Here is a 16,721-nt window from a genome sequence, read left to right as displayed (position 1 = left end):
CTGACATGTGTCCCTCTTTCCCCTTGTGTACAAAGGAAGCTTGTGAGTGTGTCTGTGTGTTTCTCTCTCATCCCCTACTTCTTGGGCTCGCCCCCTCCTATGTAGGAGTTTGTGAAGACTTTTTGGGACACACACAAAGCATCCAATTTCCCAAGCCTTTGACCATTGGACACAACCTTTGAATTTTGGAACCTTAGCATTTTGGAAGTCTTAATGGGCTTAACCCTAAGGTCTTTGGAGCCCATTGTTGCACATAGCTCTTTTGTAAATGGCCCCCCCTTTGGATCCCTACTGTGGCCGGTCTACCAGCTTAACCAATATTCTAGCTTTTTCTCCCCTGGTACTTCCCCATATTAAATGATCAGTTTAACATGAGAAAATCATTTAGGAGAATTAGATATTAGTTATTATGACAATTTGTGAGTGGATTGTATTGAGCACAACATAGGAATTTAGAAAACAGCCTCAAGCTCAGGCCGAACCTTGAGGTGTTGGAGATTACAAAATGGATGTCTACTGCCTCTCATAAAGACTAATACTTCTCGTAGGTGGTTGACAACATGGCCATGACAATCTTACAAATGTAGCCCTAATGACAAGGAGGATTCAAGCAAAGACAACTTATATGTTTGATTCTTTTTTCAGGGTTTCCATTTGGTAGTTTTGTGTCATGAAGCAGTTAATGGAATTTCAATTTGGTTAGTTTTTATTTGATGATGACCTAGTTGCACCCTTATTTCCAAATAGAAATTCTTCCCAGTTTTGTCAAAGCATGCATATGCTTTCACCCTTATTTCCACATAAAACGTCTTCCGAGCCATCCATATGTGCAACGGCAATGCGTTTGAGGCAATTGCCCCAAGGCCCAAAGTCAAGTAGCATGGTGGTTCTTACTTACCGACCAAGTCATAGCTTTGGTTGGTTCAGATTGCATAGACGAGAAAGTCCAATGCTTGTTCACACACCATAGCTCGCTAAGGGTGGGCTCTCTAACAAAAAGGTGAGGTGTGTCAGGTTCTCTCTCCACCCCATTGGTTGAGAAGGAAGTCTCTCAGCCATGGGCGGCCTTCCAACCCGGAACACCCTCACCATCACTTGGGCACAGCTGAGCACGCCACCTCAGAACATGGGCAACAACTCCATGCATAGTTCTTTCCATTGGTCCAACTTCTAATTAGCAAAAGCCATGCGTAGTGTGGCAGTCTTAAGTTTGAACCCAACCTTATTTCTTGGTGCCAAAGGAAAAGTCCCTTTCGGTATGGAGGACTTAAAAGCACTACTCTCTCTTGACTGCACTAGGCCTCCCTCAGCACTAAGGCTAGGCCTCAGCACTAAGGGGCACGGGAGCTTTAAGGAAGCTCAGGCGGTGGGATCAAGGGCGCGGAAGTGGGGCGCGGTGATTGATGGCATCGGGGCGCTACATGTGGCAAAAAAAAGTAAACTTGGACGGGTTTTGGTAAACGGGGGTGCCGGGAGGTAAACTCGGACGGGAGGGTGACATGGACAAGAAATGTGGCGCAAATGGGCTGAGGTGGAGTCCCAGGTGGCAAATGGTGGGCCAACATGGCATTACTTTCACGCGGGCATCCCGTTTTCAAATTTGCCCTCGCGGGAATGCAAGGTAACTAGAGATAATCGGAGGTGAGATGAGAGCAGCAGGAGAAGGGGAGGCTGGTATCTGAGATAGTAATCAGATGAAGACTCTGTAGGATATTGGAAGCTCAAAGGCAGCATGGATTTGAACCAGGTAGTGTGTGTGAGTGTGTGTGTGTGTGTGTGTGTGTGTGTATGTCTGTGTGTGTGTGTGTGTGAGAGAGAGAGACAGAGATGTTGTGTATTAGATGCCTCCCATCGATGTAATCGAAGACCGGCCATTGAGTGGATATTTCAATGGTGAAACAACGACTGAAGGAGAATCGTCAGATGACTGGCCAATCAACGTGGATAATGGCATGGATTACTAGACACAGAACAATGGAGCTAGTCCCAGCTCAGTTGCATGTTGGCATTCGCAATGCTCTTGGGTTGTCTTAGATCCGTCTTCATACACATCAAAAACATTTTTCTCCTTCGACGAGATGACATACTCCTTAATGGCCAAAGATTTGGGAGGGACAGAGACCATGTCACTAGCAATGCTTCAAGCGATCGATGTTCGGGGATTGTTTGATTTAAAGAAGTGGAATAGGATGAAAGACTCCTTGATGCTTTGTCCAGGTATAGGGCTGGAAATAGGCTGCCTGCACTTGAAATCTACTGGCCTAAAGGTTGCCTTTATGGAAGATTGGGCACATATTGTTCATGCAGCCCATTGCCCTTTGACACATGACAATCATCTTGGAGTGGCTGCCACTCTCAAGGCCGTCCAGAAGGAATGGTGTACATACAAGAGACAACATGGGTTGCCTCTTGATTACATAAAAGACTCAATCACTGCATGTGGATGCTTACTAAAAGAGAAGATTATTGATTGTGATGTAGCTGCGATGCCTATTAGTAGCAGAACCGCAAATTGCCCAACCTCTTCAATCGAGACAACAACATCTCAAGTCGAGCAACAGTTGACAAGAATCATGATAAAGCATCACACACGGCTGGTCCTAGTCAGATCTTCAAAGAGGCATAGAGCATATAAGTGGCTACAAGAATACATTTTCCATCGAGGTGGAAGCATAGATCGGAGAGGTGCGGATAAGCGGCGACAACGAAAGTCAAAGAGGTGTGGGTGCCTGTTTAGGCTGGTGGTTCAACACTGTCATGATGGTGATAGGGTGACTATCACAATCCATGGCGATCACACCGGGCACATACCTGGCTCACGTGCTGACCTTTACCACTTGCCGGTGCATTCAACTGTAGATGCATGTTGTATGGATGATTTGTTTGATGTTGGGATGTGCCACCATGTCGCCAAAATGTCGATCTCCAAGGAAAGGTTTCACATGGCAAATGCATCTGAGCTGGATTGTGTAATCTACATATTTTTTATGATACCAAAAGAGGTGCAAATGCTATTTCATCAATTGCGCACTCGTGGCACTTAGCTTGCCATTGGAATTTCTAAGAAGCCTTTTCTTTGCTGAGTTTTTGATAGCATTTGATCCAACATTTTTTTCTACTGTAGGTAACTCTGTAGGTACTGAATGGGGTGCGATGCTTCCGAGGCTCTACGTTTGCAAGAATTGAAGAAGGTAATACTACATTCTCAACTTCTTAAGCTGGATGGGTGAGCATGCATCCTCAAGTATACTTCTCGTATGAACAGGTAATCTTTGTGCAGCCTTACACTCCCCAAAACCCTGATGAGAACAAGCGGCCATTCATCCTCCTCATTCAAGACGAGTGGATGCTACAAGTCGCTCTTCGTTTCTCTCGTCGGAACTCATGGGCCGTGGATAGCACTTTCAAGACAAACATTTATGGTCTACCGCTCTATGGTGCAGTCTTGCCAAACCAAAACGGCATAAGGATTCCGATATGGCTGATGTTATGCAGCAATGATGTGGGTACCAGCCAGGAAAAGGTGGCCCTAGAGCTCACGTTCAAGATGATCTTTGTAAGGTTAGGTGACGTTCGGCCCGCAGCCATTGTCATTGATAAGAGCCAACAAGAGCTCGAAGCCATCCTCAAGGTTGTGGATCAAGATTCTTTTTGCTGGAGAGAAGACGAGGATGGAAGGCGGCAACAAGTCGCATGCAAAGTTTTGCTATGCTGGTTTCATGTCAAGAAGGCATGGGTTGAGAACCTATTGCCCCAGGTAGCTGGTCATTTCTTTGATGTGTTCTTTGTGTCAGCTCATGTCTACAAATTGACTGTCGTACTCACATGGAGTTGTTGTGCATAGGTCCCTAAGGACAAGCGCGATGATGTGTACAATCGCATGTCGAATTTGATGCATGCAACAAGTGAGGATATATTTGATGCAAGGTGCGATGAGCTATTGCAGGTGTATCAGGCACATGAAAATATTCGACGGTATGTATCCACTGGCTGGTGTGGCAGCACATGCATGTGGCGATGCCGTTGGCCAAGATTCGGTCGTCTATTTCAGCATGGGAATGTGGATACTACAAACTTGGTTGAGCGATTATTGCAATATGTCAAGTATACCTTGCTAAATGCACAGATAAACAGGTCTCTGTTGGTCTTGTTGAATGCATTGGTGGGCGATTCAGTGCATGGGACATATATTGGGGGAACACTTCTCGAATTCTTCAAGCAAAAGCAGGAGATTGGTAAGAGCGGTTCTCTTTTGCTTGAGAGTATGCCTTTGTTGTTGCCAAATGTTGAGCTCATGTTGTTTCAATTTGACAACCGTTCAGCCGATTCCGGGCGTTTTAATCGTTTTGGATCAAGTAAGCAACATACAGCCAAGCTAGCAGCAGGCGAATCGATTCTTAAACGATTTGAAGTAGATCCAAGCACGCTCGAAGTGATAGAGGAAGGACACATGCGATTCAAAGTCCTTAGCACTACTTCGGCCTCAAAGTGGTATCATGTGAGCATGCAATCCAACTACTGCAATTGTGCGGATTGGGGATCAGAATGTAAGCATCTATATGGCCTTTGACTGATAATTGAGAGGCACTTTCCTCATCTTCACGAAGTTCTCCCCATCGTAGATAGCGTTCAAGCTTTGAGCCATGTGGACCTACAACCCATAGTTGGAGTAGGGGAAGATAATATAGCACTAGAGCATGACAATTTCGATGTAGCTGAGACAGTTGTCAACAACATAGACAATGAGATTGGTAGCTGCATCTATGACATGAGAAGCATGTTGCAGAGTCTAGAAGAGCAGTTGGTGCAATGTGATAGCTCTTTGAAGCCAGCCATACTAATGCAACTAAATCTTTCACGAAATAGTCTCGCCGCCTGGATCATCCCAAAGAAGATTGAGCTACTAACAAAGGGCTTGATCAAGAAAGTCCAAGCTCACGTTACTCTAACTCGACTCGGGCATGGGATGCCCGTAGAAGCAAGTGGAGCTAGCAAGGAACAGGTTCTCGAGGCCGACCTGCCACCATCTAAAGGTCCAACTACTGGTGTTTTGCGATGCAAGCATCAGCGTGGACGGAGTCGAGTCCGCTTTCAAAGAAAGCCTCGAATACATTGTCCTCATTGTTGCAGCAAAACTCTCATGCTCGATCCATTGGAGAGCATTTCATGCCATACATGCCATGCCCTCCTTCCGTTATTGCTCAAACATGCCCGAGGTGGAGCAGAGTCAAGCTTGCTTAATCGTCATGTCACCCTCTTTGGTGAGAGCATCCAAAAAGGGATGATTGTTTGTTGCAAAGCTGGCGAGGTTCCCACAGAAGAGAGAAGCTTCACAATCTGCTTCCTTGATGGGTCAGTACTCGAGGCAGTCCTTGCATCCCAGCAACGAATGGTTCTCTCTACATGAGAGACATGTAGCTTTTTTCTCCCTTATGCAATCTGCTGGGCTGATTTGATGACCAGTTTGTGAGCGTTCGGCAGGCACTTGTGAGCCCATTTTCAACTATCTTTGGACTGATTGGGTGGGTTGTTTTGGGAGCAAGCTATGAGCTGATTATATCTGCAGACTTCCAATATGTTTGGCTGATGACTATTTACCTTGTTTAGGCTATTAGGCCGATCTTTTTGGATGGCATCTTGCTTGATCGTGTGTGAGCGTTACAGCTGGGTTTCGAAAAGTTATTCTGCCAATCTTTCATGAGCTCATTTCAACTACCAACTTGATGCATTTCTCCTGTAAATTGTGTACGATCTCTATGGACTACGGCTACTCTAAGTGGATGGCATTGAAACTGACCTTTTGTGAGAGTCATGGATGGGTTGTTGCTAAATGTATGTCTTGTTTTGCCAGCCAATTTTTCTTATCCGATTGTGTACGATCTCTGAGCACTAGGGCTGCCCTAATTGGATGGCATTGAGGCTGATCTGATTTCTCAGTTGATTTCACTTGCAAACATTTAGCGTTTTTGGTATCTGATTATTTATAGTTTTTGGTATCCGAAGCATCAATGGCATTTATGGCATCCAACAATTTACAGTTTCTGGGTTAGAGGGTTGATTTCCTTTTTGATTTTTTGATGTTTTTTGGATTCTTGCCATACATGCGAGTGAGTTGTTTTGCTGCCCATATATGAGGTGTGTGCCGCACCACAGATCAAGACATTTACGGTCACCGACTATTTACGTTACTGGGGATGGAAGGCTGATGTTTTGTTTGACCATTCTTGGGCACTGCGGCTGGTTTCCCACTAGATTTGGTGAGCATTATGGCATGTTTGAAGCCGGTTCATGCTTAAGAGGCTGGAGAAAGTGAATGCTTACTGCAGTGACTTATGTTGGGCAGCATAGACCCTTGCAAAGAGTGGCTCCTTCGTATACTTTCACCGTATTTTGACCATTCAAGGTGCAAGGTTTGAGATGTTTTTCTGTTAGGCTTTGTGTCATAACCATGTAGTGAATAATGCCTTTGCATTTATATGATGCATTTTTCACTCACCAATGCCGAGATGAACTTTGTGCTGCATCATGGGCTTGTAGCACTAACATCTTGGCGACGAACTTCACTCCTTGGTTGCACTATTCGTATGTATAATCAATATTCGTATGTATAATCTGGCCATGCATTTGTTTGATTGGTCAGGTGACAATTTAATCCATTGAACAAAATAAATACTCTGCCAATGCACACAAATACTATGTATTGTCCTTTAAGTTTGCAACCACAATGTGCCTACATGGTATGCCAACAAAGGGTTGTCAGTTTGTCATTTTTAATACAAGCACCTTTGCTTTTCCGAGGATACATAAATCTACCAAAGATAAAATTTGGAAGTTAAGAGTTGCTATTCTCTATGAGCAATCAGATTATCAAAACATTACAAAGAGAGAGGGAGAGTTTCAATCGCTGACATTCTGACAAGAAAGAGATTCCAACAAATGTACACAAAACTTAGCTACGACGAGCTTAAAATGTGTTCAACCTACTTGCTAAATCTAAAGCAAAGGAAATCCATATGTGTAAACTCAACAAACACCCCACTTGGACTACAATAAAGGCTATGACAATGTCACGCTCTCACCACTCATGGAGCTTCTCAACACCCACAATGCAATTCGAGCCAATAACCACCCTTAAAGAGATATAAAAATAGAATATATGCATGCTCCAAACACCTTAGCAATACTAACAGCCACCAATAACATCTCACCACAACACCTAAGCCGGGTCATTTCAGCTGATTCAACTTAACCACATTCATGAATGGTACCAACACATACCACAACCCATAATGAGCAATTGTAAATTGAAAAAATAACAGCACTACGACCGATCAATTGACAATGAGATTGAAACGTAAGGATGATCATTATGTAGACTTAATTAAAACATCCAAAGGGTGTGCTACATTGCGCATAAATGCGTAGCTAGGTAAGCCATCCACACAAAAAAACATTCACTTAGATTGGCTCAAAACGGAGGGTTCAAAATCCATAAAGTACACCGTTGTATAAGTATAGTGTCAATTGAGTTCATATGCTGGATATGCTCCCAAAACACCAGCCCCCGAGCTTGCTATTGCTCATGCGTCTCTAGACCTACGCCAAACAACGTAAGCACCAATCATGCAGCTGCACCCTCAGAGTGCATACGTCCACGTCCTCGAACCAATCCTTTGTAAGCCAATGTCGCCCAGGCCTGTCTTCCAATCCACCTGCAATCAGCTCCCTGCTGAACAGTGCCGTATGTTAGTCCATGCAATGACCCTCCCTAACAACCTGTCGACACTATTGCACAATGTAGCATGATCTCACCTCATGATCCTCATGACATAAAATCCGCAATCGATCGCATTTGTCTGCTGAGGCACATCCACAACTTTGAGCTCAATCTCTTCCTTGGAATCAGCCAAAGCACGTCGAATATCGTTGTCATGTACAAATTCTGCCAGGCTTCGAAGGCCACTAAGACATAGCCATACAACAAACCAGGTTAGCTGAATTTAACCACATCTGTTGGGCACAACAATCACATGATGAAAACCAACCTTTGCACTTGCTCTAGGCACTCGAAAGGGTTTGTCAAACCCTTGAGGGAATCAAAATGAATCAGATAGTGCTTCTTGCCAGGCAATCGGAGGAGCCTTGCTCCCCTATTCAGGTAGAGAGCAAAAAGAGTCCAGTGATGCCTTCAAGCACACATTGTTAGTGTTACGAATGAGAAGTAGTTCAGAATTCACCATACAAAGCATTATGTCACCGTGAAATACCTGCAAATGACTGGCTAAAAGCAAAAGACCAGCTCTGACATGTCAACACCGCTAAATTGCCGCTGAAGAAAATTGGACAGAATACATCCCTCCATCGTAAACCAAAGCGAATCGACAAAGTGTACTTTCCTTAGGATGGTCAGAGGCAAGGTGTGCTCCATCCACCTGTGCAAAGATTTCAGTTTCCAAATTAAAACACATGCAATCCTATATGTGCGTATAGCCATTTACAATGATCAGGGCAAGAGAGAACTTACTGGCCAAACAAGTCAATAGTCCTACTATTGGCCTCGCCACGCAATATGTCAGTTACTAATCGCTGATCTACATTAACTGATAACTTGAACCGGTCGGAGGTGAAAGTAATGCATGCAATAGAGCCAAGCCTAACATGCAATAACAATCAAGGCTTAGCGTGCAAGTTTTATAGAAGAATAAGAGGCCCAAAAAACCAGCAAGCAAACAAAGAGTAAGAACTGGCTCATGACTTGTACCCACCTGGCAGCTGCGATGTTTCCTCGTGTTGTGACAACCCTACCTCCCCCTTCTTCCATAACTCTTAACTGGCCATTTTGTATGGCAAAATTCAGAGACACGTGTGTGGTTGCCGCTGCACCAGGTGGGGATGAGACATCAACAACAACCCGGGTCTTCATTGACGAACAAATTTGCAGCTTTGGTCTATGTTGTTTCACAATTCCCTACATGGTTAAAAGAAGATTTTATGCCAAATCATTCGAACAAATTTGACACCCTAAACCTGCCAAGAATAACAACCAAATAATGCATGCCACTACTGCAATTAGGAAGATGTCCCACTACCTCCTCGTGCACAAGATCAACGTTGAGCGTCATGGATGCAAACCGGCTAAATGTATCTGTATTTGCAGCAGGCACCTCCTTTGTGTCCACAATCTCAAGAGGCAGTGAGGGCGGTGTATCTCCAAGCCCAAGGGAAGTTGAGTCAGCGGAGTCCTCTTTCGCGTTGCTTGCTCCCCCCTCCTCCTCCCTGCATTCTCTTTGTCTTCTTGGCCGTCTTTATCCTCCTTGATGTCTTCATCCTCCATCCACTCATAATGTCCAGCCTCTTCATCTTCTCGGTCCGACTGAAAATCATCCGCATCCTCCTCTTCTTCCTCTAGCTCCTTGCCCTTGAAGTTGTCCATGGGCTGGCTGTCCTCAATGTCATCCATCATGACATTTAACCAAGGAGGTAAAACCTTGAGCCGCCTCTGCATTCAATCACCAAATAAAACCACAAGTTAGTCCCCCATTGAACCCATCATGCTCAAATGAATGTAGCCAAAAAACCAGCACCAAATAAAACCACAAGAAGCCTGTAAGAAACAAGCAATTTTACATAAAATGATTTCAATCAAGACATCGAGAATTAGCTTAAAATCCCTCCAAAAGCCACCGGTAAACTAGGACAACTACCAGCAAACAATGCACTGCCTTGTAAACTAGGACAACTACCCCTAAACAATGCACTGCCTTGTAAACTAGGACGAAGAAAGCAAACATGCCTCAACCACAAGTAATTAATGCATTGCCTTGTAAACTCGGACCAAGAAAGAAAACATGCCTTAACACAAGTAGTCATAGACTTCATCGGGCCTAAATTAGCCATTCAAACGGGATCTAGTGCAATGTGAATCTAAACTGCTCTCAGTAAACTAGGCCGCTTTTGGGCAAAAAATCCACCTTGAACTAGGATGCCACAACAAAGTGGACCATGCAAGCAAACATGCCACAACAAATGTAGTAATAAGCCATGCTGCAATAATATGTAAACTTGGTAGAGTCGCCATGAGTTTTTCAATAAACTAGGACAACTTCTAGCAAACAATGCACCTTAAGATAAGCTGGGACTAGGCAAGCAAACATGCCATATGCCTCAACTCATTAATGGTAAATGGTTTGCAAGGATAATTTCCAAGGTCATTATGCCTAAATCATCCATTTAATGGGAGAAATCTCAATGTGGACCTAAACCCGTCTCAATAAACTAGGACCGCATTCGGGCAAACAATCCACCTTCAAGTGAACTATGACTAACAAAGCAAACATGCAACACCAAATGTAATAATAAAGCATGATGCAATAATATGTAAACTCGAAGGAGTGGCCATGGTACTCACATTCTTTTCATAGCCTTCGTCGATTCGTTGTTGGATGCGATCCATGTGCTCTTTTGAGGACGCGAGGTAGGCTGCCATGCGCTCTTTGACAATCTTCTCAACAAACTCTACCTTTGAGACTCTTCTAAACTCAGGCCTGAGCTTATCCCACTTCTCAGTTGCTCGAAGACGATGAAGGCGCTCTGTTTTTTTCAGATTTAATGCAAACTTCCTATCTCTATCCTCGAAGCGCATCTTCGCTTGCTTGTGCCATTGTGCACTGTCTCTTGCATTTGGCGGTTTTGCTCTTGAGCCCAATTCAGCATTGGAACGCCTACCTCCCTTGAGAAGGGGAATGACCACATCAAGCCCATGCTCTGTCTTTAGATGCCTCTCCATCCGCAATCGAACCAACTCAAAGTGGAACTGCTGAGGGCAATGATCGCTCGCCTGACATTGCCGTGCAAGCCTTCCATCAGGCAAGAAGACCTCAACATATGGCAAGGGTTCAACCATGGCTGAGGATGCACCAATGCTTCTATCTCCTTCTCCCTTCAAAGAATCCATATTGTTTTGTGCTCCGTCGCCCACCGTCTCGACACACGGCTGATCCCTCTTGCCTTCACCAACTTTTTCTTTATCAAGGTTCTTTTCGTTTGCCTTAGCTCTTCCAGCCTTCTTCTCATCCACTTCGTTTTCATTCTGATCAGGCTCTTCAAACATGCCTTCCAACTTCTTTCTTAGGCGTGGATTCGCTGATTTTGGTGTCTCCACTTGGGCCATATTGCCTGAGCATGGAGAAGGCTGATTCTCCGTTTGCTTTAACTCCTTCTCCCTTAGCCGAGGGCTACAACGAGGAACTTTTAAAGGCGAAGCCTCCCCCGTGCCCCTCCCGAGATCTGACCCATGCTTCTTTCCAACTAGCTTCTTTGCCTGCACCTCTTGATGCGGCCTTCTTGGCGCCATAGTTTTTCATGTGGTGATCACCATACAATGAATGTTTTATTGTAAGAAACACCAATAGCCATTCATCATAGCATGGCAACATGCTTGCAAGCACCATAACGGACAAGCAGGACGACTCATGTTGGCAAAAATATGCATAAAGCAGAAGGCATCGGGACACAGCTCTCTCTCTCTCTCTCTCTTCCACACACACACACAAACGTGCTGCCCGGTTCTCTACAAAATTGTTGTTGTCCGTGGGCTCATAGAGAGAGTGTGTGTGTGTGTGTGTGTGTGTGTGTGTGTGTGTGTGTGTGTGTGTGATGCAACATGACAAGCAACAGACTATAAAAACATATTTTCTTGGAGGTGGTTTTGGGGCGGTGTCACACACACACACACACACACAACACACACACACACACACACACACACACACACACACACACACACACACACACACACACACACACACACATACCTAGTGATCCTGCCTACCGTCCCAATCTGTACCTGCGCCACAATCTCCACCTGGCTCCAATCTTCGTCTGTATAGATTGGTCTAGAGGCCCCAGATGGCTCGTCTAACGCAATGCAGGCCCTCCCCCAAGCCCTCTCGCATAAGCTAGCAACAAAACTCCCTCTGCTTGAATGCCCTAAACGCAGTCACTCACCCCCCATCCTCGGGCTTCCATCCGCATGCATGCGACGTATGAGGTATCATGAAGTGCAGGCCGCCCACCTCAGCCCACCCCCACCACCATTTGCCACCTGGGACTCCACCTCAACCCATTCGCGCCACGTTTCCTGTCCACGTCACCCTCCCGTCCGAGTTTACCTCCCGACGTCCCCGTTTACCAAAACTCGTCCAAGTTTACTTTTTTTTGCCACGTGTAACGCCCCGATGCCATCAATCACCGTGCCCCACTTCCGCGCCCTTGATCCCACCGCCTGAGCTTCCTTAAAGCTCCCGTGCCCCTTAGTGCTGAGGCTAGGCCTCCCTCTTCTCTCTCTCTCTCTCTCTCTCTCTCTCTCTCTTATCTCTCACAGCTTAGGGTAGCGTTACTAGATTCGACGCCATCTTCATAGGCCTAGTAGTGTTGCTGTGGCGCAGCTGTTGAAGAAGAGCAGTGAAGCTGCGCAGTCCTTTTGCAGGTCCTTGTGTAGAGGGATCTGTGGAAAAAGCATGGAAAGCTCGGAGCCGGAAGTGAAAAAGAGCTTCGTGCGCCGCGATGAACTCCTGCGCATTCAGGAAGACGCTCAACGCCGATGGCGACAGGAACGCGCCTTCGAGATCGACGCCCCCTCTGCATCTGCACAACCAGGCGATAAATTCTTTGGTAATTTCCCCTTCCCTTACATGAATGGTGCCCTCCATCTAGGTCACGCATTTTCCTTCTCCAAGCTGGAGTTTGCATCCGCATTTTACCGCCTCAAGGGCCGCCATGTCCTGCTGCCGTTTGGATTTCATTGCACGGGCATGCCCATCAAGGCTTGCGCAGATAAACTGCAGAGGGAGATCGAGCAGTTTGGCAATCCTCCTGTTTTCCCTGTGCAAGAGCAAGCCCCAACTACAATACCGACAGCAAGCTCAAGTCTAAATCCGCCCTCAAATGGTGATAATACAGTCAAAGCTGAGCCTGAGAAGTTCAAGAGCAAGAAGTCCAAAGTACAGGCCAAAACTGGGGTTGAAGTCTATCAATGGAACATAATGGCCTCACTCAACATATCTCCGGAGGAGATTCCTAAGTTCACAGACCCTGCTTACTGGCTCACTTATTTCCCTGCTATAGCCGTTGATGATCTCAAGACCTTTGGTGCAGGCGTTGATTGGCGCCGTTCCTTCATAACCACAGAGTTGAATCCTTTCTTTGATTCTTTTGTCAGGTGGCAGTTTAGGGCTCTCAAAAAGCAGCAGAAGGTTGTAAAAGATTTGCGTTATGCTGTCTATTCTCCTAGAGATGGCCAGCCCTGTGCCGACCATGATAGGGCATCTGGTGAAGGAGTGCAACCACAAGAATACACTCTTATCAAGCTTCAAGTAAAGCCTCCCTTTTCTGGCAAGCTGCAGGCCTTGGAGGGCAAAAATGTCTACTTAGCAGCTGCAACTCTCAGGCCTGAGACTATGTATGGCCAAACCAATTTGTGGGTACTACCTGATGGTGAATATGGTGCATTTGAAGTCAATGATTCTGATGTTTTTGTGGTGACTAGTCGTGCTGCCCGTAACCTTGCTTTCCAGTTATTATCCAGGGTTCCTGAAAAACCTACACGTCTGCTTGAGCTTCGTGGGCACGATTTAATAGGTCTGCCCCTCATTGCTCCTCTCTCCATGCATCAGGTTGTGTATGCACTCCCCATGCTGACTATTCTTACAGACAAGGGAACAGGCATTGTGACCAGTGTTCCAAGTGATTCTCCTGATGATTATATGTCCCTGTTGGATTTAAAGAACAAGCCGGCTCTTCGTGCTAAATATGGGGTGAAGGATGAATGGGTACTACCTTATGATGTCATACCCATAATCAATATTCCTGATATCGGGGACAAGTCTGCAGAGGTGGTTTGCAAGGAGCTCAAGATTAAGAGCCCAAATGACCAAGTATTGTTAACAGAGGCCAAAAAAAGAACTTATTTGAAAGGATTCACTGATGGAATTATGCTTGTAGGTGAGCACAAAGGGGAAAAGGTACAGGATGCCAAGCCCCTTATCAAAGAAATGCTTATTCAGAGTGGACAAGCAGTGAAATACAGTGAGCCAGAAAACAAGGTGATGTCAAGGTCTGGTGAAGAATGTGTTGTTGCACTGACAGATCAGTGGTATTTGATCTATGGTGAGGATGAGTGGAAAGCAAAGGCAGAGGAGTGTTTATCTAATATGGAGCTTTACAATGATGAGACAAGGCATGGTTTTGAGCATACTTTAGGTTGGCTAAATCAGTGGGCCTGCTCCCGGTCCTTTGGATTAGGAACCCGCATTCCTTGGGATGAGCAGTTTCTCATAGAGTCTTTGTCAGATTCGACTATTTACATGGCCTATTACACTATATCTCATCTGCTGCAGGCAGGGGACATTTATGGACACAAGGAGGCTGGTATCAAGGCTGAGCAACTGACGGATGATGTTTGGGATTATGTGTTTGGTGATGGACCATTCCCTTCCACTGATGTACCAGAAAACCTTTTGAAACTAATGAAAAAGGAATTCAGTTACTGGTACCCTTTTGATATACGCGTGTCGGGCAAAGACTTGATTCAAAATCATCTGACATTTTGCATTTACAACCACACAGCAATGTTTCCGAAAGAGAAATGGCCCAGAGCTATGAGGTGCAATGGCTTTTTGATGCTAAACTCTGAGAAGATGTCCAAGTCGACAGGGAACTTTCGGACTCTGAAACAGGCCATTGAAGAATTTTCAGCTGATGCTACTAGGTTTGCACTGGCAGACTCTGGCGATCTCATGGATGATGCCAACTTTGTTTTTGAGACAGCCAATTCTGCAATTTTACGCCTAACAAAAGAGATCACATGGATGAAAGAGGTCTTAGCAGCGGAGCAGTCTTTGAGGAAAGAACCTCCGACCCTCTTTGCTGACAGAGTGTTTCAGAATGAAATTAATTTCTCTGTACATGTGACAGAACAGAATTATGAAAGTATGATGTTTAGAGATGCATTGAAAACTGGCTTTTATGATCTTCAGACAGCTCGTGACGAGTATCGTCTCTCCTGTGGTGCCATAGGAATGAATAGGGATCTCATCTACAGGTTTATGGAAGTGCAGACACGTCTGCTTACTCCAATTTGTCCCCACTATGCAGAGCATGTGTGGTCATCTATTCTAAATAGGGAAGGCTTTGCTATTCGTGCCAGTTGGCCGACTGCGCCTCCTGCCGATTTGACATTGCAGAAAGCAAATAAGTATCTGCAAGACACAATCACGTCGTTTCGAAAGCTGCTTCAAAAGCAAACGACGACAAAGAAGGGCAAAGCATCTGTTCCGGTGGATGTAAAACCTACAATAGCGCTGGTCTATGTGGCAGAGAAATATGAAGGATGGAAAGAAGAATGCCTGAAGGTCCTACAGCAGCATTTCTACCCTCAGACCAAGAGTTTTGCACATGATGCTGACATTATGGATGCTTTGCAGAGGACATCAGTTGCGCAGATGGGTGATTTAAAGCAGATAAAGAAGACATGCTCCTCGTTTCTGAAGTTCAAGAAAGAGGAAGCAGTTTCTGTTGGGCCTCATGCTCTGGATGTGACGCTTCCATTCGGGGAAATGCAGGTTTTGGAGGAGAATGCAGAGCTGATACAAAGGCAGTTGGGCTTGGAGGAATTGTCTGCTTATGCTTATTCAGATGCCCATGCTCTTCGACTTGTGGGTTCCCGGATATCCATTTTGAATCAGACGCCCCCTTCACCAGGGAGCCCCGTGGCAATTTTTTTGTCGCGTTCCAATCTTCCTGAGCAGGAAATTGAGCATGGTGTGAGACAAGTGCATATTTAGGAAATGTCTGTGAGCAGAGTATGTGTCTCGTGCGAAGGTAAGAGTTTATTTGCAAGCAATTTTGCCTTCTTTTTTCTCAGCCCTTTGTTCTCTGCAAGGTGAGACTCTGAACTAAGATCTCACATGCATTATACTGGCTTTTAATGCCTAAGAAGTGAAGATTGCCCGTTAGTTTATAATATATATGTCTTTGTGGATGGCATAAGATTTTTTACCCCAATTGCAAGGTCAAGAGCAATTCCTTGGTTGAAATTGGTAAGGAATGATTGCTCTTGTGATCTGGTGTAAGCCATTGTCTTATCCCATGTTCGAAGCTGGTTAAATCGCTTTTTCTGTGGCTTAACTGTCTTGTATATTTAGGACCACAGGCAATTTTCTGGATCGTGTAGCATTTGTCGTGTGGAACTTGAGTGTTAGGGTTGATTGTTGATGGGCACCCTTGCCTTCAAATTTCTTGGAATGCATAATTTTTTTGGTAATATGGTGTATTTTTTGCAGGGTAATTCACATTTTCAGGCTTCAAAAATGGGTAAAATACCTTAAAACAGGTAAAATGCCCATAAAAAAGCAACTCTGTTTGGTGGTATTAGAAGTCACATGTTGATAAAATAGAGTCCTATCATTGATGTTAATGATGCTATTGTCTCCTAAAGTAAGCTCTATCGCTATGTTTCCTTATATTGAACTTCTCACCTTATCCAAATTATTTGGTAAAATAGAAATGTAGAGCTTTGGATCCATAGTGGAATTGGAGGGCAGATCCAACTTAGGCAGTGGTCATGTATCTGAGTGTGCCTCATGCATGTCGCATATTCGGAGACGGTCACTTTCCAAAGTGTGTATCAGAACACATAGTTAATCGGAGAGGATTATTAATAC

The 16,721-nt window shown here is 45.0% G+C and overlaps 1 protein-coding gene and 2 pseudogenes across 1 annotated transcript; 2 read left to right on the top strand and 1 right to left on the bottom strand.

The window, feature by feature from the left end:
* The first annotated feature begins 1,563 nt into the window (after positions 1-1,563).
* Positions 1,564-5,607, top strand: LOC147444369 (uncharacterized; annotated as a pseudogene).
* A 1,989-nt stretch (positions 5,608-7,596) lies between these two features.
* On the bottom strand, positions 7,597-11,353 carry LOC147444368 (uncharacterized; annotated as a pseudogene).
* Positions 11,354-12,354: 1,001 nt separating this feature from the next.
* On the top strand, positions 12,355-16,226 carry LOC147444367 (ATP binding/leucine-tRNA ligases/aminoacyl-tRNA ligase). Its single transcript, XM_086527008.1, has one exon. The coding sequence runs from the start codon at positions 12,519-12,521 to the stop codon at positions 15,840-15,842; it is 3,324 nt and encodes a 1,107-aa protein (XP_086383134.1). The 5' UTR covers positions 12,355-12,518; the 3' UTR covers positions 15,843-16,226.
* Positions 16,227-16,721: the final 495 nt, after the last annotated feature.

Source organism: Adiantum capillus-veneris, chromosome 13 (assembly GCF_014529385.1).
Source record: "Adiantum capillus-veneris isolate H3 chromosome 13, ASM1452938v2, whole genome shotgun sequence".
Classification (NCBI taxonomy): Eukaryota; Viridiplantae; Streptophyta; class Polypodiopsida; order Polypodiales; family Pteridaceae; genus Adiantum; species Adiantum capillus-veneris.
This window is presented reverse-complemented; position numbering and strand designations above follow the sequence as displayed.

Coding starts and splice junctions, on each gene's coding strand:
- LOC147444367 (XM_086527008.1), top strand. CDS start 12,519: ATGGAAAGCTCGGAGCCGGAAGTGAAAAAGAGCTTCGTGCGCCGCGAT.